Source organism: Ranitomeya imitator, chromosome 4, assembly GCF_032444005.1.
Source record: "Ranitomeya imitator isolate aRanImi1 chromosome 4, aRanImi1.pri, whole genome shotgun sequence".
NCBI classification, from domain to species: domain Eukaryota; kingdom Metazoa; phylum Chordata; class Amphibia; order Anura; family Dendrobatidae; genus Ranitomeya; species Ranitomeya imitator.
Window position 1 is genome coordinate 412476049 of NC_091285.1, and position 23535 is coordinate 412499583.

At 41.2% G+C, this 23535-nt stretch overlaps 1 protein-coding gene across 5 annotated transcripts in view; it reads left to right on the forward strand.

Annotated features, from left to right (window-relative positions):
• The window catches only part of CCDC136 (coiled-coil domain containing 136), a 123548-nt gene extending 100360 nt beyond the window's left edge, over positions 1 to 23188 (forward strand). For 2 of the 5 annotated variants that reach the window (XM_069765419.1, XM_069765420.1), the window contains exons 9-10: positions 399 to 507; positions 20646 to 20730. In XM_069765419.1, the coding sequence (XP_069621520.1) occupies positions 399 to 497 (99 nt within the window). In that variant the 3' untranslated portion in view covers positions 498 to 507; positions 20646 to 20730. Of the gene's footprint in view, positions 1 to 398; positions 508 to 20645 lie in introns of all 5 variants that reach the window. The other 3 variants (XM_069765422.1, XM_069765423.1, XM_069765421.1) reach the window with 3 other exon arrangements.
• Positions 23189 to 23535: the final 347 nt, after the last annotated feature.

Sequence of the window (23535 nt, forward strand, 5' to 3'; positions counted from 1 at the left end):
TCACATACTTAATGTACAAATATTAACTTTTATATCGGAATTATGAATGTTGTGGCTATACTCCATTACTAATTATGTTTAATACATCAAACTCTGCTCATATCCATATTTTCCTGTGAACCAACCACTTTGATGTATAATATCGTCCCATATCGGTTTATGTCTATTCCATTGTATTTGACATTCCTGTTACATTCTTCTACGCAAAACCATATTCTTTAATTGTATGATAAACAATCATATCAAATGCCTTCCTTTATTATTTTGCTGGCTACATTTGTGTTGTATCACGTCACTCTGATTCAATACAACATGGATTCTCTTCCACATTTCACCATTCATCACTTTTTTTTCTTACTTTTCTTTCCTGCTTTTTCTCCCTCCTCTTCGTCTCTCAGGCCCCCTGTGGATCTGACCCTCCTGTTCTCTCCCTTCCCCTCCTAGGACTTATTGTTGTAGTGGGGACACTCTGGTGCTGGTGGGCTGAGACGTCCTAGTGCACATCAGGTACTGGTTTCCATGTAACTCCTCGTGCTCTGCATGCTTTGCTTTGCACGGCTAGGAGTATCTTGCTGTCTCTGCTTCCATGCCTGATGCCGCTTCTGTCCTTCCAAACTCTTGTCTTCCTTTTCATTTGAACCTTTATTCACCAGTAATTTATTATTTATATGGTATGGTTTAAGAATTATCAAACACCCTAAAATCCAATATTTGGTTTAATTCTGTACAATTTATGGCTAAGTAAATATTCATTTTTATTCTGTCTCATTGTCAGTGTGTCATTGGTCATAGATGGAGGTCGGTAAAATGTAACACATTGTAAAGTTCTTCTTGGCATTATCAGTCCACAACTTGTGTTTGATAAACCATTTTACATTTTATGCTATTGTTATACATTGCTGTACCATTTTTACTAAATCTTGTTTTATCTGTTTACATCCATGGAGATCTACCGTATGTTAAATGTTTTCAGAAAACAAGCAATCCCGTTAAAATTCATGTAAAGCGCTGTTAAAGTTGAAAACATCACAAAGTATAAAATAAAAACTATGTGAGGCAAATTTCATAAGTACTAAGGATTTTGCTTTTCAAAGTCAAACATCTTCATGATGTATTAATGCAAGGAAAAACTAAAGGTGTTGCTAAATCAAGGAATATTGTTTATTATTTATTATTTTATTATTATTATACATTTTTATAGCGCCATTTATTCCATGGCGCTTTACATGTGAATACGGGGCAAATATAGACAAATACATTAAACATGAGCAGATAACAAGGCACACGAGTACATAAGGAGGGAGGACCCTGCCCGCGAGGGCTCACAGTCTGCAGGGGGTGGGTGAGGATACACTAGGAGAGGGAAGAGCTGGCTGTGCGGCTGTTCAGTAGGTTGAGGATCACTGCAGGCTGTAGGCTTGTCGGAAGAGATGAGTCTTCAGGTTCTTTTTGAAGGTTTCTATGGTAGGCGCAAGTCTGATGTGTTGGGGTAGAGAGTTCCAGAGTATGGGGGAAGCACGGGAGAAGTCTTGGATGCGGTTATGGGAAGAAGAGATGAGAGGGGAGTAGAGAAGGAGGTCTTGGGAGGACCGGAGGTCGCGTGTAGGTAGGTACCGGGAGACCATGTCACAGATGTATGGAGGAGACAGGTTGTGGATGGCTTTGTATGTCAGTGTGAGGGTTTTGAACTGGAGTCTCTGGGCGATAGGAAGCCAGTGAAGGGCTTGACACAGGGGAGAGGCTGGGGAATAGCGGGGGGACAGGTGGATTAGTCGGGCAGCAGAGTGTAGGATGGATTGGAGCGGTGCCAGAGTGCTAGAGGGGAGTCCAGAGAGTAGGAGGTTGCAGTAGTCGAGGCGGGAGATGATAAGGGCATGCACTAGCGTTTTTGCAGTGTTGCGGTCAAGGAAAGCACGGATCCGGGAAATATTTTTGAGTTTGAGACGACAGGAGGAGGCAAGGGCTTGGATATGTGGCTTGAAAGAGAGGGCAGAGTCGAGGATCACCCCGAGGCACCGGGCGTGTGGGACTGGGGATAGTGAGCAGCCATTGACATTGATGGATAGGTCTGGTGGAGGGGTAGAGTGAGATGGGGGAAAGATGATGAATTCTGTTTTGTCCATGTTCAGTTGTAGAAAGCGAGCAGAAAAGAAGGCTGAAATGGCAGACAGACAGTGCGGGATTTTGGTAAGCAAGGAGGAGAGGTCAGGTCCGGAGAGGTAGATCTGCGTGTCGTCAGCGTAGAGATGGTACTGCATACCGTGGGATTCTATGAGCTGTCCCAGGCCGAAAGTGTAGATGGAGAAGAGTAGGGGTCCTAGAACAGAGCCTTGAGGAACACCGACTGACAAGGGGCGAAGTGAGGAGGTGGTGTGGGGGAGGGAGACACTGAATGTTCGGTCTGTCAGATATGACGAGATCCAGGAAAGGGCCAAGTCTGTGATGCCAAGGGATGAGAGGATTTGTAGCAAAAGGGAGTGGTCTACAGTGTCAAAGGCAGAAGACAAGTCCAGGAGAAGGAGGACAGAGTAGTGTCACTTGCTCCTGGCAGTTAGTAGGTCATTGGTGACTTTAGTTAGGGCAGTTTCAGTTGAGTGATGGGAACGGAAGCCTGATTGTAACCGATCAAAGAGGGAGCAGGAGGAGAAGTGGGAGGACAGTTCAAGATGGACGTGTTGCTCCAGCAATTTGGAGGCATAAGGGAGAAGAGATATCGGGCGATAGCTAGACACAGAGGATGGGTCGAGGGAGGGCTTTTTGAGGATGGGTGTGATCTTGGCATGCTTGAAGGATGAGGGAAAGACACCTGTTGTGAGTGAGAGGTTGAAGAGGTGCGTTAGGGTTGGGATGAAGACCGTGGAAAGGTTAGGGATGAGGTGGGATGGGAGCGGGTCAAGCGTGCAGGTGGTGAGGTGTGATCTTGACAGGAGGGTGGAGAGCTGATCTTCTGTCATGGTGGAGAAGCTGGTTTTGGAGGAGCAGGGTTGAGCAGCTAAGAGGGGCAGTGGGCGCTGTGGGCCAAAGCTTTCTCTGATCGTATCGATCTTCTGTTTAAAGAAAGAGGCGAAGTCATCAGCAGAAATGAGGGGGGAAGGAGGAGGTGCGGGGGGACGGAGTAGAGAATTGAAAGTGTTGAAAAGCTGTTTAGGGTTGTGAGACAGGGAGGATATGAGGGATGAGAAGTAAGTTTGTTTTGCGGCAGTGAGCGCAGACTTGAAGCTGGCGAGGGACTGCTTGTATGCAGTGAAGTGGTCGGCAGAGTGGGATCGCTTCCATCTCCGCTCAGCAATCCTGGAAGCCCGTCTCAATTCTTTGGTCAGGCTGGTCAGCCAGGGCTGCCTGTTAATTGTACGAGTTTTACTATGCATGAGTGGGGCGGCCGAATCGAGTGTTGTTGTTATTGTGGTGTTATAAAAAGTGGCAGCAGCATCTGTGTCATGAAGGGAAGCTATGTCTGTGAGAGGGAGAAGGGACTCAGAGAGTGATTGTAAGTTGAGATGTTTGAGATTTCGGCGAGGGTGAGTGAGTTTGTGGAGTGGGGGTTGCACACTAGGAGAGGAGAGGGACGAGAATGTCAGTAGGTTGTGGTCAGACAGGGGGAGGGGTGTGTTAGTGAGGTTAGTAAGGGAGCAGAGGTGGGTGAAGATGAGGTCCAGCGTGTGGCCATCTTTGTGAGTGGCCTCAGAGGACCATTGAGTGAGGCCAAAGGAGGCAGTCAGTGATAAAAGTTTAGAGGTAGCTGAGGTGAAAGTGTCAATGGGGACATTGAAATCACCCATGATGATAGTGGGGATGTCAACAGAGAGGAAATGAAGTAGCCAGGTGGTGAAGTGGTCGAGAAAGGTGGAGATGGCTAGTTCTGGGGGGCGGTAGATGACAGCCAGCTGGAGGTTGGAGGGGGTATAGATGCGGACAGAGTGCACCTCAAACGAGGGAAGAGTAGCGGAGGGTGGTAGCGGGATTGGAGTAAAGGAGCAGGTGTCGGACAGGAGCAAGCCAACTCCTCCACCGCGTTTGTTGCTGGGGCGAGGGGTGTGAGAGAGGTGGAATCCGCCATAGGAGAGCGCAGCTGGAGAGGCCGAGTCAGAGGGGGTGAGCCAGGTTTCAGTGAGGCCGAGGAAGGAGAGTTTGTTGGTGATGAAGAGGTCATGGATAAATGTCAGTTTGTTGCAGATGGAGCGTGCGTTCCATAGTGCTCCAAGTAGGGGGAGCTGGGGAGTGGGGGCTGGATGAATGGGTATGAGGTTGTCGTGGTTGGGAAAACGTGCGGAGGATCGTGGCAGGGGGTTAGAAACGAGTGTGGGGATGAATTGGGGAGGGCCGGGATTTGGGGATATGTCACCAGCAATGAGGAGTAACAGACAGATCATTAGAAGGTGGGAGCAGGATAGGACATGATGTGGCCGTGTGTGTCTGGAGAAAAAGGATTGTATGTGGAGGAACAGTTCTGAGGAGAAGGTGAGATGGCTGGGGAGTATGGAGGAAGAAATGACTAGTTCCTTACTAGGAGGAGGGATTGCAGGAGATTGTAAGAAGGAAAGTAGTATGGGGGTGAAAGAGAAAAGAAACCGAAACATTGTAGTGGTTAGTAGTCTGTTACCTTCCAGTCAATTCCAGTCCAATTCAGTCTAATTCAGAATCATAATTAAAAAGATGTAATTCAGTCTAATTCAGAATCATAATTAAAAAGATGTAATTCAGTCTAATTCAGAATCATAATTAAAAAGATGTAATTCAGTCTAATTCAGAATCATAATTAAAAAGATGTAATTTAAAAGATGGAAGTTAAAAGATGATTTTCAGCAGACTGAGTCTATAGCAGACTCCTGCATGTGAATATATCCCCAGTTAAGGGCAATCAGGTGTGAATGAGGGGGTGGCTGGGTATGGGAGACCAGATGTAGAGAGTTAAGCAAAGGTCATAAAGTGAGGGAGGGGTAAGACTGACCACTCAAAGAGATGCCAGGATCACACAATGAGAGACATGAAAACAGGTCGTGGAAACAAGCTCATAGGTGAGAAAGCATACTAAAAGGATTGTATGTGCTGCACCAAGACACTCAGATCCAGGGGAAGCATAGAAAAGCCAGTGCAATATACAGAGACATTCAGAAGCCAGGGAGAGCTGGGTAAAGTCAGTGCATACCATGGAAAATCAATGCAGTATACAGAGATATTCTGTTTAGTACTCTAATGGGTCTTATCTACATAACTCGGCTATTTAAAAGGCATATACAGTTGTGTCCATTATTTTATTATTTTTTATACCCTTTAATAGCGTATGCATTTGTAAATGCTCAAACAAGGCCCGTCAGAAAAGATGTGTTTATCAGCAGGCACTATCTCTTGAGGCTATAGGCCGAAAGCTGAATTACTCAAAGATTCTTATAACATGGTTATACAGACAACATTGCGATGATACTGATATACAAATGCGTCTCACAAAATTAGAATATCATCAAAAGTTAATTTATTTCAGTTCTTCAATACAAAAAGTGAAACTCATTTATTATATTGAGTCAGTACAAACATGTTAATGATTATGGCTTACAGCCAATGAAAACCCAAAAGTTATTATGTCAGTAAATTAGAATACTTTATAGTGCCAGCTTGAAAAATGATTTTAAAATCCGAATTGTTGGCCAATTGAAATGTATGTTCAGTAACTGCACTCAGTGCTTAGTTCTTGCTTTTTTTGCATCAATTACTGCATCAATGTGGCATGGCATGAAGGCAATCAGCCTGTGGCACTGCTGAGGTGTTATGGAAGCTCAGGTTGCATCTATAGCAGCATTCAGCTCATCTGCATTGTTGAGACTGGTGTCTCATCTTCCTCTTGACAATACCTCATAGATTCTCTCTGGGGATAAGGTCAGGTGAGTATGATGGACAATCAAGCACTGTGATACTGTTGTTTTTAAATCAGGACTTGGTACCTTTGGCAGTGTGGACAGGTGTTCAAGTCCTGCTGGAGAATTAAATTTCCATCTCCAAAAAGCTTGTCAGCAAAGGGAAGCATGAAGTGCTCTAAAATTTCCTGGTAGATGGCTGGGCTGACTTTGGTCTTGATAAAACACAGTGGACCAACACCAGAAGTTGACATGTCTCCCAAAACCATCATTGATTGTGGATACTTCACAGTAGACCTTGGAAATCTAGGTCCCAGAGTCTGGAGGAAGAGTGGAGAGGCACACAATCCAAGCTGCTTGAGGTATAGTGTGAAGTTTCCACAATCAATGGTGATTTGGGGAGCCATGTCATCTGCTGGTGTAGGTCCATTGTGCTTTATCAAGATCAAAGTTAGCGCAGTCGTCTACCAGGAAATTTTAGAGCACTTCATGCTTCCCTCTGCCGACAAGCTTTTTGGAGATGGAAATTTAATTCTCAAGCAGGACTTGGCACCTGTCCACACTGCCAAAAGTACCAATTCCTGGTTTAAACACAACAGTATCACTGTGCTTGATTGGCCAGCAAACTCGCCTGACCTTAACCCCATAGAGAGAATCTATGGGGTATTGTCAAGAGGAAGATGAGTGACACCAGACCCAACAATGCAGATGAGATGAAGACTGCTATCAAAGCAACCTGGGCTTCCATAACACCTCAGCAGTGCCACAGGCTGATCGTCTCCATGCCATACCGCACTGATGCAGTAATTGATGCCAAAGGAGCCGCAACCCAGTACAGTATTGAGTGTCTGTACTGAACATACAATTCAGTAGGCCAACATTTCAGATTTTGAAATCATTTTTCAAGCTGGCACTATAAAGCATTTTAATTTACTGACATAATGACTTTTGGGTTTTCATTGGCTGTAAGTCGTAATCATCAACATGTTTGTACTGACTCAATATAATATATGAGTTTCACTTTTTGTATTGAAGAACTGAAATAAATTAACTTTTTGATGATATTCTAATTTTGTGAGATGCACCTGTAGTCTCATATATAAAATTTGTGCTATGGACTTATTTGAGTATTTAAAGCATCTTCATTTATGGGTTTAATTATGGTTTGAAATAGCCAGATAGAAAAAATATTATTTTTTGTCTCATCAGTCTACTATGAGTCTGAGAGATGAAGGCAATTTAATACAAATAACTGCCAATAAACTAAAAATATGTTACAGAGATGTGCAACAGCCTCTTCAAAGAAGTACAAGCTGTTTTCCCACTTATTAGTACAATGAATTCTGAGCATGTTCTCATGTATTGTAGCTCGTCCAAATCAAGGACTTGAGACAAATAAATAAAAGGAGAAGGCTGAATAGTGAAAAAAACCCTCTATAAACATAAAATAGGTCCAGTCACATACAATTATTAAAACGATTTTGTTTGCAACAATAAGAAAAGTGTAAAGTTTCTTCAAAAGTTTTTTTAAAGTTCAAAAAACAAGTAGTATTTTTTATTTACACTCCAGATAAAACAGTTAATATATACTATTTGGGAACTAATAAAAACAAGACAAATATGAACATAGTGCAATAAAGCTTCCAAACACTTTAAAGGGAACCTGTCACCCCCCCCCCCAGGCATTTGTAACTAAAAGAGCCACCTTGTGAAGCACTAATGCTGCAAGGTGGCTCTTTTAGTTCGGGTCCCTGGCACTGCTGCAATAATCGTTTTTGAAATTTGTCCCTCATACCTCGAAATCGCCAGGGAGGCAGGTTTTTCCACCCTAATCCAGACGCCTCCCAGCCATCACTCATGGCCTCTGCATGCTGGGCGCCGCCTTAGAAGTGTCAGATAAGTGGAGGGGGTGATGATACCTGGATAGAGATATGCTACGTGTACTGGAGCTAATACCAGTAAGATGATGGAGCATGCAAGATACATAAATAGAGAGGACGGAGAGCTCTGCACATCATCACATGGAGAACATCAGCACCATTTAATCCAAGAGTGCACAAACTTTTTTTAATCCAAGGGCGACACCACATTGTCAGATTGCTTCAATCTCATGGACAGTAATATGACATTATAAACAGCACAACATAAATATCTGCTGATTCCATTAATAGGACTCCCACCTTCCAGGATGATTGATGTCCTCTACTTGCCCATTTGCAGTCGAGAAAGGAAGACAAATGATTATGGCAGCACTCATTCATGGCCACTTCTTTACTTCATCTACTCCTTACCAATAGGAAGATTTTGCCACAGACATGGCCACGCAATGCACCATTAATAGTTACCCATCCCCACATTGTTGCCTGCCACTCCTTTACTCCCCAACATGGAAAATACATATGATCAGGCAACAGACATATAAAGCATGTTTACAACCAGATAGTTGATGGCCGCATAGGAAAGCATCAAGGGTCACATGTGGCCCTCGGGCCATAGGTTGCGCACCCATGATATAATCTAAGAATAGCTCCGGTTAAAGCCATGTGGACTTAAGCTGTTTATTTGGAATGGCTCCTTTAAAAAATGTATGAATTATGCATACAATATTCTTATTTACTTCTGGCAAAATGTACATGTTTTTGGAAATCGTCTTTGAAATTTCCCTTGTTCTATGAAATTTTAGGTACTAATTTTCAGAGATAAAAAAGATAAATGTAGGCTATCTATAGATAAATTTACATTGACCCTGGAACCGAGGCAAAATTATCACTGCATTTACTCAAGCTTTCTATTGAAATTCTCTTGTGATAAAAATGGCCCCCAAAGTGAATTCTTTATATACCTATCCCTTCCACTACTTTTTCTGACATTTAGAATTTATTTCTGCAACTGATAGAAAATATGTTTCTGGTTCACATGGTATAGCTGATTTATAAAGCACCTCTACCACTTTACTGTACAGTGGAGGCACCAATAACCTCAAGCTGCGTGCCCCATGTTGAGAAATATGGCATGATCACTAATAAACTTCTATACTCACTAGTGTTGAGTGATACCTTCCGATATCAAGAAGTATCGGTATCGGATTAGATCGGCCGATATCCAAAAAATATCGGATATCGCCGATACCGATACCCGATACCAATGCAAGTCAATGGGACACAAATATCAGAATGTAAAAAAGCCTTTTCTGTCCTTCTACATCCTGTTCCGGAGGGGGGAAAAGTGTGGGCGGTGCATGGGCGGACACTATGCATGTCTATGTGTGCGGGCGGGGTCTGTGCGGGCCTGCCGGGTATCTGTACGAACGTCTCGGGTGTCTGTGCGGCCTGCCGGGGCTCTGTGTGTGTCTGCCGGGGCTCTGTTCATGCCTGCCGGGGCCCGCTGCGGCATGCCGGGGCTCTGTGAGGGATTGCGGTGGCTCTGTGCAGCCTGCCGGGGCTTTGTGTGCGGCCTGCCGGGGCTCTGTGCGGGCTTGCCGGGGCTCTGTGCGGGCTACCGGGGCTCTGTGCGGGCTTGCCAGGGCTCTGTGCGGGCTGCCGGGGCTCTGTACAGCCTGCCGGGGCTCTGTGCGGGCTTGCTGGGGCTCTGTGCGGGCTTGCCGAGGCTCTGTGCGGGCTTGCCGGGGCTCTGTGCGACCAGCCGGGGCTCTCTGCGGGCTTGCCGAGGCTCTGTGCGGGCTGCCGGGGCTCTGTGCGGGCTTGCCGGGTCTCTGTGCTGCCTGCCGGGGCTCTGTGCGAGCTGCCGGGGGTCTGTGCAGGCATCGTCTGATGGGACTACAAGTCCAAAAAAATGACGTGGGGTCCCCCTATATTTTATAGCCAGAAAGGCTACGCAGACAGCTGTGGGCTGATATTCATAGCCTAGAGAGGGGCCATGGATATTGGCCCCCTGGCTACAAATACCAGTCCGCAGCCACCCCAGAAATGGCGCATCTGTGAGATGCGCCAATTCCGGCACTTAGCCCCTCTTCCCACTCCCTTGTAGCGGTGGGATATGAGGTAATAAGGGGTTAATGTCACCTTGCTATTGTAAGGTGACATTAAGCCTGGTTAATAACAGAGAGGCGTCAATAAGAAGCCTATTCAATATTAATCCACTAGTAGGAAAGGATTAATAAAACACGCACACATTATGAAAAAAGTATTGTAATATTCTCTTCATTTAACCATACTTACCATACTTCAGCGCCTGCAAAAAACGTAAAATAATAAACCGTATACTACCTGTCCGCCATAGTCCAATTAATAACGAGTGTCCCACGACGATCTCCCCTATAGAACAGTGACATCGGGTGATGTCACTGCTCTATAGGACCCTCAGTGACACACTGACAGGAGTCAATGGCTCCTGCAGTGCATCACTGAGGTTACTAGAGTTCAAAGTCTCACTTTACGGGAATTGCTGCATGGGAAAATTTCTCACACAGCAATGCCAAAAGTGAGACTAGGGATTATTATTTTACAGCGGCAGAGGAATACAGTGCGGAAAAATACCTACCTCCCATTATTGCACTCCTGGAGCCCCTAGAGAGCGGTCGCATCAGCTGATGCTGCCGTTCTCCACGGGAGATCGTCGTGGGACACTCATGGATTTCTGCGGACAGGGAGTATATTGGTTGTTTGATATTTTAATCTTTTTTACAGATGACTCTGGCTTCGGGGAACAAAGTGACAAGTAATGGTGAGTATGTAATCTATGTTTAATGTACTGTATGTCTGTATGTATGTATTGTATGTAATGTATGAATGTATTGTATGTAGTATGTATGTATGTATGTATGTAGTATGCATGTAGTATGTATGTATGTAGTATGTATGTAGTATGTATGTAGTATGTATGTATGTAGTATGTATGTAGTATGTATGTACCCAGATAGATTAGCGAAATTAGGATTATTTAGTCGAGAAAAAAGACGACTGAGGGGCGATCTAATAACCATGTATAAGTATATAAGGGGTCAATACAAATATCTCGCTGAGGATCTGTTTATACCAAGGAAGGTGACGGGCACAAGGGGGCATTCTTTGCGTCTGGAGGAGAGAAGGTTTTTCCACCAACATAGAAGAGGATTCTTTACTGTTAGGGCAGTGAGAATCTGGAATTGCTTGCCTGAGGAGGTGGTGATGGCGAACTCAGTCGAGGGGTTCAAGAGAGGCCTGGATGTCTTCCTGGAGCAGAACAATATTGTATCATACAATTATTAGGTTCTGTAGAAGGACGTAGATCTGGGGATTTATTATGATGGAATATAGGCTGAACTGGATGGACAAATGTCTTTTTTCGGCCTTACTAACTATGTTACTATGTTACTATGTTAGTATGTAAGTAGTATGTATGTAGTATGTATGTTGTATGTAGTAAGTACAGTGGGGCAAAAAAGTATTTAGTCAGTCAGCAATAGTGCAAGTTCCACCACTTAAAAAGATGAGAGGCGTCTGTAATTTACATCATAATTTACATCTCCCATCAACTATGGGAGACAAACTGAGAAAAAAAAATCCAGAAAATCACATTGTCTGTTTTTTTATCATTTTTTTTGCATATTATGGTGGAAAATAAGTATTTGGTCAGAAACAAACAATCAAGATTTCTGGCTCTCACAGACCTGTAACTTCTTCTTTAAGAGTCTCCTCTTTCCTCCACTCATTACCTGTAGTAATGGCACCTGTTTAAACTTGTTATCAGTATAAAAAGACACCTGTGCACACCCTCAAACAGTCTGACTCTAAACTCCACTATGGTGAAGACCAAAGAGCTGTCAAAGGACACCAGAAACAAAATTGTAGCCCTGCACCAGGCTGGGAAGACTGAATCTGCAATAGCCAACCAGCTTGGAGTGAAGAAATCAACAGTGGGAGCAATAATTAGAAAATGGAAGACATACAATTGTTAGGTTTAACAATTTAATAAAATGTTCACTTCACTTAAGTTGCCTACTCCTGGCCTAATGGATATTGATCAGGTGCGCACCAAAGAAATAAACATATAACAACACACAGTCATATGTAAACTCTCCATGATCAATCTATGGCCCAGCTGCAAGGGAAAAAAAAGACTTTATTCAGGCAAGACACAGATTTATATATCCCCTGTAAGGGGGCTCGGTTAGCTCTAAAATGGGAGTGATCGGATGCATTCCATTGGGTTGGGTTGGGCAATGAGCAAGTCCATGGGTGGATCCATGAGGTCATCAGGGTGGGTTGGTCCATGAGGTCATCAAGGTGGTTGTCACTGTGGGTGGATCCATGAGGTCATCAGGGTGGGCGTCATCTTGGATACCAGCCAGGCAGCCACATGGCTCTCTGATACAGGAAATGGCAGCCATCTTTAGTGTCTTACTTTTAATCTAAGAAAGCTTGTAAGGTTAAACAATACACGTTATGGGTCGCTTCTCTCAACCTCTTATGTCTTGGGGTTAATTAAGTATTTGATCTTATGGCTCTCCTCAACACAAGACCACTGATAATCTCCCTTGATCTGGGGCTCCACGCAAAATCCCACCCCGTGGGGTCAGAATGATCACAAGAACGGTGAGCAAAAATCCCAGAACCACGCGGGGGGACCTAGTGAATGAACTGCAGAGAGCTGGGACCAATGTAACAAGGCCTACCATAAGTAACACACTACGCCACCATGGACTCAGATCCTGCAGTGCCAGACGTGTCCCACTGCTTAAACCAGTACATGTCCGGGCCCGTCTGAAGTTTGCTAGAGAGCATTTGGATGATCCAGAGGAGTTTTGGGAGAATGTCCTATGGTCTGATGAAACCAAACTGCAACTGTTTGGTAGAAACACAACTTGTTTGGAGGAAAAAGAATACTGAGTTGCATCCATCAAACACCATACCTACTGTAAAGCATGGTGGTGGAAACATCATGCTTTGGGGCTGTTTCTCTGCAAAGGGGCCAGGACGACTGATCCGGGTACATGAAAGAATGAATGGGGCCATTTATCGTGAGATTTTGAGTGCAAACCTCCTTCCATCAGCAAGGGCATTGAAGATGAAATGTGGCTGGGTTTTTCAACATGACAATGATCCAAAGCACACCGCCAGGGCAACGAAGGAGTGGCTTCGTAAGAAGCATTTCAAGGTCCTGGAGTGGCCTAGCCAGTCTCCAGATCTCAACCCTATAGAAAACCTTTGGAGGGAGTTGAAAGTCCGTGTTGCCAAGCGAAAAGCCAAAAACATCACTGCTCTAGAGGAGATCTGCATGGAGGAATGGGCCAACATACCAACAACAGTGTGTGGCAACCTTGTAAAGACTTACAGAAAACGTTTGACCTCTGTCATTGCCAACAAAGGATATATTACAAAGTATTGAGATGAAATTTTTTTTCTGACCAAATACTTATTTTCCACCATAATATGCAAATAAAATGTTAAAAAAACAGACAATGTGATTTTCTGGATTTTTTTTTCTCAGTTTGTCTCCCATAGTTGAGGTCTACCTATGATGAAAATTACAGACGCCTCTCATCTTTTTAAGTGGTGGAACTTGCACTATTGCTGACTGACTAAATACTTTCTTGCCCCACTGTATGTAGTATGTATGTATGTATGTATGCAGTATGTATGTAGTATGTAGTATGTATGTATTATGTATGTAGTATGTAAGTAGTATGTATGTATGTAGTATGTATGTAGTATGTAGTATGTATGTAGTATGTATGTAGTATGTATGTATGTAGTATGTATGTAGTATGTAGCATGTATGTAGTATGTATGTATGTAGTATGTATGTAGTATGTTGTATGTATGTAGTATGTATGTAGTATTTTTTTTTTTACATTCAACACATTAGCCGGATGATGGGACTACTACTGTCCCATCATTGGCTAATGTGTCAATCACCGTCACTGTTGCAGGCATCGTCCGATGGGACTCGTAGTCCCATCGGACGATGCCTACACAGACCCCCGGCAGCCTGCACAGAGCCCCAGCAGCCCGCACAGAGCCCCGGCAGCCCACACAGAGCCCCGGCAAGCCCGCACAGAGCCCCAGCAGGCCGCACAGAGCCCCGGTAGGCTGCACAGAGCCCCGGCAGCCTGCACAGAGCCCCGACAGGCCACACAGAGCCCCGGCAGGCCCGCACAGAGCCCCGGCAGGCATGCACAGAGCCCGGCAGGCACACACAGAGCACTGGCAGGCACGCACAGAGCCCCCACGGTCACGCACATACCCCGCCCACACACACACACGCAGTCTCCGCCCACGCACTGCCCACACTCCATTATAATACATCATTGCACTATGGAAACTTCCGATTCCGGTATTCGATATCGCAAAAATATCGGAACTCAGTATCTGAATTCCGATACAGTGAATATCGGCCAATACCCGATATTTGCAGTATCGGAATGCTTAACACTAATACTCACGCATAAATGTGTCTGCAAATATGATGGCTCCAAGTACGCTCAATGCCTTTCTGATGGCATGTCTTTTCATGATATTTACATATTTTACATTTACCTTAATTACTTATAAGTAATAGTCCTTCCCCCAAAGTAAACATTTCCATCCTCTGCTCTGCCATGTAATTTTTTTCCTGGCATGCAATATCGGTACGCAGAGTCATATTGCACTGCATGTTTATTGTTTGCATTGCACTGGCTATTCCTTATTTCTTCTCTACTGCTGTAGTCACTTTTTTTTTAGTCTGTTAATTTTTATCCCATTAATAGCTAAACTTTATATTTGGGTGAAAATGTATTTCTCCAATCTAAAGCTAATGCACCTACTCAACCAGGGGCATGTCAATGCCACTCTGAATATCCAGAAGGGTAGACTAAAGCATTTTTAACATTTATGTCTACTTTATTTTTGCTTACACGTTGGTTATTGAAAACTGCATATAGGATAGGTTGACCACTATTTGCTGTACTGGACCTGAACTTACAAATTGCATAGACACTGTTATATTCGTTATCTGCAGCATCAACTTGAGTGAATTTTTTGCATATACAGATCTATACAGTTTCCATATGAACATAATCACATAATAAGTACCATTATACATACCTTTGAAACGTTGGGGGAACTCCATGTTGTTTATATGAAATATATGATCTCACAATGCCTATATTTGGAACTTTATACGAATTGTCAAAAAGAGCACATTTTGTGTAAAGCCACATCGAAAGCTTACAATTTATTATAAGTCAAAATACACTAAAATACTTTCTTTGTATTAAGCAGTGGAACAAAATATTGTGAATTTCCATATATTCACGTTGGATATGCAGCCAATCAGAAGAGTTAACAACATTTATACAGTAAATCATGTAATGCTAATGCAATTAAAATGTATACATTCTATCAGATATATAAAATCCATACATGAGATGTAAAAATATTAATAAACACATGAATAGAAGTTTATATCAATATTTCATATTGTGACAATACAAAGAATATGGATGAGTCATTTCTTTTTACAGTTGTAATCAAAATTATTCAACCCCATTGCAAATTAGATTTATTAGCAAAATTAGCAATTTGTTGTGTAATAAACTAATAAAATAAAATCAATTACCTCAACACAACTAATGTATCAAGTGGTTTTTCCAAATTTAGTGCAAAATTCCACTTTTAATGACTACTGCAGTCTCTGAATTAACTCCCTGAATAGAACCTCTCATAATACGCGTTGTTTCAATAACACCTGCTGCTAATAATTAAGGGCTTCATTAGTTGCATCAGGTCTACCTGAGATAAAACATCAAATACCTGGACTGGCTGGAGGTTCATTGACTTTAAGTTTTTATAAAATGTCGGAAATATGGCAAGAGAGTGATTTGAAAGGCTAAGAGAAGAGATCATCACCTTGCACAAACAAGAAAATGGAATTCAAAGAGATTAAAAGGCATAGAATGATCTTGAGATACAGTAAAGCCACATACTGTACGTTTTTGAATTCTGTTATGTGGAGTGAAAAAAACCCATCTGAAACATTTTGGGTCTATGGATCAGTGGTATGTCAGGAGGAGGAAAAATGAAGAATAATCTGAAAAGGACACCCTGCCTACAGTGAAGCATGGAGGTGGTTGGTGACATTTTAGAGTTGTTTTGCTTCCTCTGGCATTGAAAAACTTGCAGTGTGTGAAGGGCAAAATGATTTCAATCAAGTATTAGGAAATCCAAGGAGAAAACATCATGCCCACTGTGAGGAAACTAAAAGTTTGGTGTCATTGGACCTTACAAGAGAACAATGAATCAAAGCTTGGTTTCAGATGAAGTCCTGTAAGATCCTGGAGTAGCCATCACAGTGTTCTGTTATAAGCCTCTAAATCACTTCCTGAAACACGCCGTAGATGGGAATGGGTGTATGGGGTGGGCTAACAGGCTGAGTCGGCCTTATACCCAGCAGACAGATAATGGCTGTGAGCTACAGCCAGTATCTGTGTCTAACAGCCACAGGTGAATTGGAGTCCACATCTGTTAATCTATTGACAGTATCTTCCTCAAGCTCAGCAGACACAAAATATAAACAGTCCCTTTGATGGTATTAAAAAAAAGGTATGGGTCTTGGAAAATGGAGACACAAGACTTTTTTTTCTTTTACAAAACAAAAATAAAATTGTCTGTAAAATATATATAAAAACATACATATTCAGTGCCTCCATAATTGTAAACTGACCTGGCAAATCATTTTTCCAAGTAATTGTTATTGCACAACTTACATTGTAAAAATAAATCTTGAAAAACAATAGTAGGATTGTGGTTTTTTTTCACCATTTCAAAGAACTTAGAATTTTTTTCTATTTTAACTTACTGAAAAGTGGAGTAAATCACAATAAAAACTGCAAACCATCCCTAAAAAAAAACAGGTCCTGATATTTCTATGTCAGTGCAAAATTAAATTTGAAAAAGGACAGGAAGCAATGAAAATGCAAAAGCAAAAATTGACTTTGGAGGGAACTGATAAAGAAAAGAGTTGGCAAACTCAGTCAGGTGACTTTTCTAAAGTGTCATACGGGTATCTAATGACTCCTCTTCCACCACCCCCACCCGATAAACTACCCAACTTTCTTGCAAAAATTGTTTGATCCCAGTAGGCAGTGCGGGACTGCTCAAGACACTGCTGCCCTCTTTGCTGTGAAGCTGTAAGCTCTCACATGTTATCGCGAGATCACACACTTTGCACTTATTCAGTGCTGATGTATCCTTAGCTGGGCATAACACTATTAGAGCAGTTACTGTTTGGTAACCGCTTAGTAAAAGTTGCAGCAGCACGGAGTAAAATCTTGTGAGAACACACATGATCTCATGCTTTCACATTTAGAAGGGTCATGGTGAGTTGTGAGATCCGCATGCCTAGATCACACAACCTGTAAGTTCGGACTTGACTTTTCTTATAAAGCTGAGTCCTACAGGCCACATTAGTGACATTTAGGAACTCTTATTAATCCTTTTACGACATACGCAATACATGTATGGCACAAGTCGGAAGCCAGTGTATGGCGCAGGCTTACGGACTGAGCCCGCCCCATAGCTGGCAGGTGACGGCTGTCTTGCACAGCCATGACCTGCCTCTAAGAATCGCTTAGTCTGTTAAATGTTGCGGGCAAACTCTGACATTTACCATGTGTGCCCGACTCCATGCATCCATCGGTTCACTCATGACATGATTGTGGGTTGCTGATGGGTTGCTTTGACAGCAGGGGGTCTATTGAAGACCTCCGGGCTTCTCATTACAGCACTCCTTTGAAACAACGTGAAAAAAACGCGAAAAAACCTGAACGTGTGCACATACCCTGAAACCTAGCCTGTGGCCGAGCTTCAAAGGAGACTGTGATTTTCACTATAAGCAGCAATGCTGTGGCATTTTTGTATATAGCACAAGCGATCAGACAATCAAACTTCAAGTCCCCTAAAGGGACTATTAAGAACAGTGAAAAATAAAAAAAACTTTTAAAAAATATGAAAAAAATAAAAGTTTAAATCACCCCCCTTTTTCCCCATTAAAAATAAAGATAATAAATAATACATATGAGGTATTACCGCATTCAGAAAAGTCTGATCTATCAAAATATAAAAATAATTAACCCAATCAGTAAACAGCATACATGAAAAAAGTTCAAGAACCTCAAAATTAAGTTTTTTTTGGTAGCTGCAATACCACATAAAAAGCAGAAACAAAATATGAAAAAGTCATATCAATCCCAAAATGGTATCAATAAAAACATTGTCCCGCCCTGAAAAAAATAAGCTGTTACGTAGCTCCATCAAAAACAAAATGAAAACTTTACGGGTCTCGGAAAATAGCGTCGCAATCCCCCCAATTTTTTTTCTTTTGCAAACGTATGATTTTTTAAACCACTAAATAATTTTTTAAAAATTGGACGTTTGATATCGCCATAATCGTACCGATGAGCAGAATCAGAATGTAAGTTCATTTTTTGCCACTGAATGTACACAATAAAACAATTCCCAAAACACAATGTCAGAATTGTGTTTTTTTCCACAATTTCTCCCTACTTAGATTATTTTTTTCTGTTTTCCAGTACACTATGGGGTAAAATGAATTGAAAACTACAACTCATCCTGCAAAAATCAAGCCCTATGTGGACAAAAAAATAAAAATATTATGGCTCTGGGAAGCAGGGGAGGAAAACATGAATACACAAAAACGGAAATTGGCCACGTCATGAAGGGGGTTAATATGTGATATTTAGAAAAATCATCCATCTGAGATTGCCAAATTTTTTCTTTAGTAACAACAAGATTAGCGATAGGTAGGCTTTCACCCATTAACAATCTATTACATTAATTTTCATCATAAGTCAATAACAAAGGTACAAAAGCTGGCTCAGGAGCTAAACCTACTTCATACCAGATAAATTCCAGCTGCGTTACATAGCTATCATCTACTTGCAACTACAGCAATCTGAGCTTTCTCCGATCACTGTAGTTTAATCACTTAAATGCCACTGTAAATCTTTAACAGTGGCATCTGAATGCCTTTAGTGCTGGTAGGCACTAAAGGACGTGAAACACAGGGACCTCTGAATGGGCCTTGTAGGCAGTCTTTAATAAAGAGGTCTATCAGGTGACAGATTTTTGTTATGCCTGATTCACACATCCATGTTTCATACACAGACCAGCTGTGGGTCTCACGATTTGAACTTGACAGCCTCTTATATGCCTATTAAGAACACAAGTCCAGGTAAGGAGACCCACATCTGGACCCTTCATTGGGATCTATACTCAGACCACAAAACATGGATGTGTGTATTTAGCCATACTGTGGTTGTCCCATATGCAATAAACAATTTAATCTAGTCTTCTAAACCAGGAGCAGGTCTTTACAGCATCACTTCATACGTATTAACAGATAGTGATTCTTTTCTGGGGCAATTACCCTAAGAGGGACATCTTTCTTAATATGTAATGTAGGGACAAGTAATCAGTACATGAGTCTCTTTATCTAGAATACAATGCACACTATAAAAACTTGCCCCAATCTCCAATTCATTACGATAGCAGGTATTTGCTATCTATTATTGTATGCACTAGGAAAACAAACATCGAATACAATGTGAATTTATTAACAACTAATGAAGAGGGTAGTAATATATATTGAGGACTAATAAGTTAGTCAACTGGAAATAAATAGAAGCATAATAGATCCTACACCAATCCAGCACAGGACCAATGGTGAATTATTAAAATAATATTAAGTATATACAAAGTGGACAAGACGTATTGATTAAGACCATTAACGATAGGACAAACAAGACCCGATTAAAAGGACAGGATAAATAATCAGATAAAAACTCAATAATCCTCATTTTTGATCCAAAGTGCTTGGTGCTTAAAATCCCTAGCTATAAATAGTCACGAAAAGTGCAAAGTGCAATAATACATAAAATAAAACCATATACACCATGTAAAAATATGTATGCATATTTAAAACAAATAGGGCCAGTGCACAATAAATAACACAGATCTTATTTAATTATTAAATAAATAATATATCATGGAATAGAAAGAATAAATAACCTAAATATATATAAAAATAATGGATCAAGGTTCACATCAATGTAAGAATAATAAAGGGCTACAAACCCATATTGCCAGAATGCACTGCTTGTCCTCTCATTCTCCAACGTACGTTTCACATCCCTTCCTCAGGGAGTCAGGGCATTCATTTTATACATCTTGTTTGTCCTATCATATATGGTTTTAATCAATGTGTCTTGTCCACCTTGTATATAATAAAGATTATTTTAATCATTCACATTGGTCCTGTGCTGGGTTTTTGTAGGTTTTACAATGCGAATTTAGCCTTATACTTTCAGTGCAGTAAAACTCAAATGACGATGACAACTGATGATGACAACTGTACAAATGCCATTCTGTTACTTTTAAAATTATCTGATGCTAGAAAATTCATCTAAGCTCACACATACACCGGGTGAAATAATAATTGAACTCTACACCAATTATCTAAGTAAATATATTTCTAAAGGTGCTATTGACATGATGCAACCCATCCAATCCACACACTCAGAGAAATCAACCATAGATGACCATACACATAACTTAATTTATGGATATCTTTGTATTGATTCCTTTGCCTGTGTGGATTGAATGGGTTGTTACCTACCTCTGCTGAGAATTTCATGTTAATAGCACCTTTACAAATATATTAACTTACAAAATTGGTGACGAGTTCAATACTTATTTCACCCGCTGTATTATGAATGTGAAGGAAAGTAATAGAAAACCTTAATCACTTTCACTGTAAATTGTTTTCAATGTCCCATTTTTTTTCTCCTTTTCCCAGGGTGCTTTATGGAATCCACTCCTTCTCCTGGCCATGGCGGCCGCTGTGGTATTACTGTGTCCGAGTTTGAGGAGAGGCCCTGACTGATTGTGGACTGCAGTGACACAGCACAGAAATTCTTCAAGATGCAGAGCGCCATATATACATGATGCCATAGTTATACGCAAACTAACATCACCACAATGAGGCACAACACGCTATCTGCACAACTCACATGACACACAAGTATGAACATAGCACAGTTCCTCCTGAATCTACAGAACATCCAACATTTTGTGCCTAGTGCATTCGTCTCCATATTGCGAAGTTGGCCAGTAGACTGTTTCTGACCAATGCTTACCGTATTGTGCTCATCAATCATTCTACTCAGCATGACAAAGTACGTATAGATTACAGCGATGTTTAAGACTCCACATTCTGCACGACTCACTCATATGACGATTGTGCTGAAACATGAGCTTTCTTATATTTACGAAGTAGAGTTTAGAATTTTAAATATTCTCTTTTTGGAGTTGTAAAACTTCGTGTCCCCCTGACATTATCTTGTACACGGACACTTTTGTGAGTAGTTATACAGTATTGTTTATTAGTCTAGATTTTGAGGTGACTATCTCTGTGCATAAATACTTTTAGCAGTAGCAACAGGCTCTGTGTTCCCTAGGTGCTCTGTCTCAATGGTGCGAAGCTCTGGCCCGTTTTACCATGTAGACCACTTTTGGGTTTCATTTCCCTCTTCAGTTCTTTCATATCCTGATACATTCATGGATTCAGTGGTAGAAATGAAATGCTTTCAATGATGTTACATCTACTTTAGTTAGAGGGCGGCACACTCACATTAAGCGTTTGACCTTATGGGTGCCGGTTTTATTAATAAGTTTAGTTTGTGTTATATGGGTGCTATGCTTTTGCTGTCTTTGGCAAGACTATCGTTTTAAATGAAGCTACTTTTATAGCATATGGTATTTAACCCTACACTTTTTAGAACCAATTTTTTATCTTACAGTGTTAACTCATAGTATACATCATTATTGCTTATACTGTATATAGCTATAAAATATAGATAGCAGAGAAGCCATTTAACATGCTATTGTTTTGGAAACAAAACAAAATGAAAGCAACTTTTTAGCTAATGATTGCTCTGACTGTTATATTTCTGTGTTGCGTAGTAAACTTGAAAAAATACGTATGGTGTTGATCCAGAAGAAGACTTAACAGCCCAAGTGAGGCTATTGCCAATTGTTTCCTTTTTCAGAGCAAAAAATGTGCTTTTCCAACTTCCTGGGGAACTACCAATTTCCACAATCTGTATCATCTTCAGAGTCTTAATACTAGTAAGTTGGAAACTAAAAAAAAGTACTAAAATTGTAAATACTGGATATTATCACAAATATGACATATTTGTAAAGTCAATTGTAGTATGTCTCCAATGTAATTGCAGTTGTTTAATGAAGAATCCTTTTGCCCATAAGCCCTATTGGGCCGTATTAGGGATCTCCCCATCTATTAGCCTGAGCCACTTTGCAAGACTGCCTTACACTATGGTGGACATTAGAGAGGATCAAATCTTATGAAATTCGAATTCACCAAGTCCGGCAATTTTTAAAAAAAAATTGATTCACCGGAATGAAATGCCCCTCATTTTGTGGGTACTCCAATTGAGCTGAAAAAAATGTGTTTAACACACTGAGGCCTCTTAGAATTGTATACAACCCCTTTCACTCACTTTAATGTAAACATAGCGTAAATAATGTCAAATTATTCTCAACATAGAAATGGATGGTAACCCAATATTAACCAACAACAAATGTATTAAAAGACTATACTAAGAAAATATTCATTTTAAATAAAATTGGGCTAAAAAATTAGCCCTTTTAGATATTTGTGATCAGGCAGACTGTTCACACAACACTGACTCATACTGACGGTATTGCTGTTTGAGGTAATATCATCCTACGGTGTCAATTGATATACCGTATATTCCATAATCCCTCCAATTCCTCCGCAGTAATACACTTACTGGAGGCAAAGTTAAATTGTGGACTCTGTTTGGTAGTGCTAATGGTGGTGCTTCTGCTACTGACGCCCACACTCTTAGCCTGTTTTGTTTTTTTTGTTACACTAGCATGTCCTTTGCCATTGACACTTTTTCTTTTACCATACATTTTGAACAACACTAAAATTAACTTTTGCCAATCATTTCAATCCCAATTATTCCACCTTGCTGAAAAAGGACGTAATAAATGTTAGGTAAGTATATGTACAGAAAGCAAAATGTGGCAGAAGGCTGCAGAATTTCTCTGTTAAGCAATTGTTCTATCTTGCTTTTGCTTTCCAGTGCATTAAGAATTATGAAAAAAGTGTAATTGAAATTCACATACAGATGGACAAATGCCAGCTGCACCATATCGCTGATCAATGATACTTGGGCACTGCTGTTTCTGCTAGCACTTCTCCTATCTCTGTCTGTCTACCAACTATTCACAGACTACTACTCTCATCTTGTTCAATTCCCTGTCAATGTTATAAAATTCGACTCAAATTTGATTTACATTGAATTTATTTGATCATCTCTAGTGGACATGTATTACATGAACTACGAAGGGTGTACATATTATATCCTCAGCCTATGCAGTTGGCTCCATCCCCTTTGCTATTAGGTGGTGGAAATCAGGAGTATATTTCCCAGGACAGAAGCTCTGTGTTATTAACAAACTAAGTAATTTGTGTTATTCTTTAGTTGCAGGTGGCACAACTAGGCAATATTATGGGAAGCTGTTTTGATCCTTGCTGTGTTCTTCTATGTTCACCATAGTGGTCATTTATTCATACGAACTGAGGCAGTATTATACTATATTGCCCATCCTGCACATGCTGCAGGGAAAATGTTGTG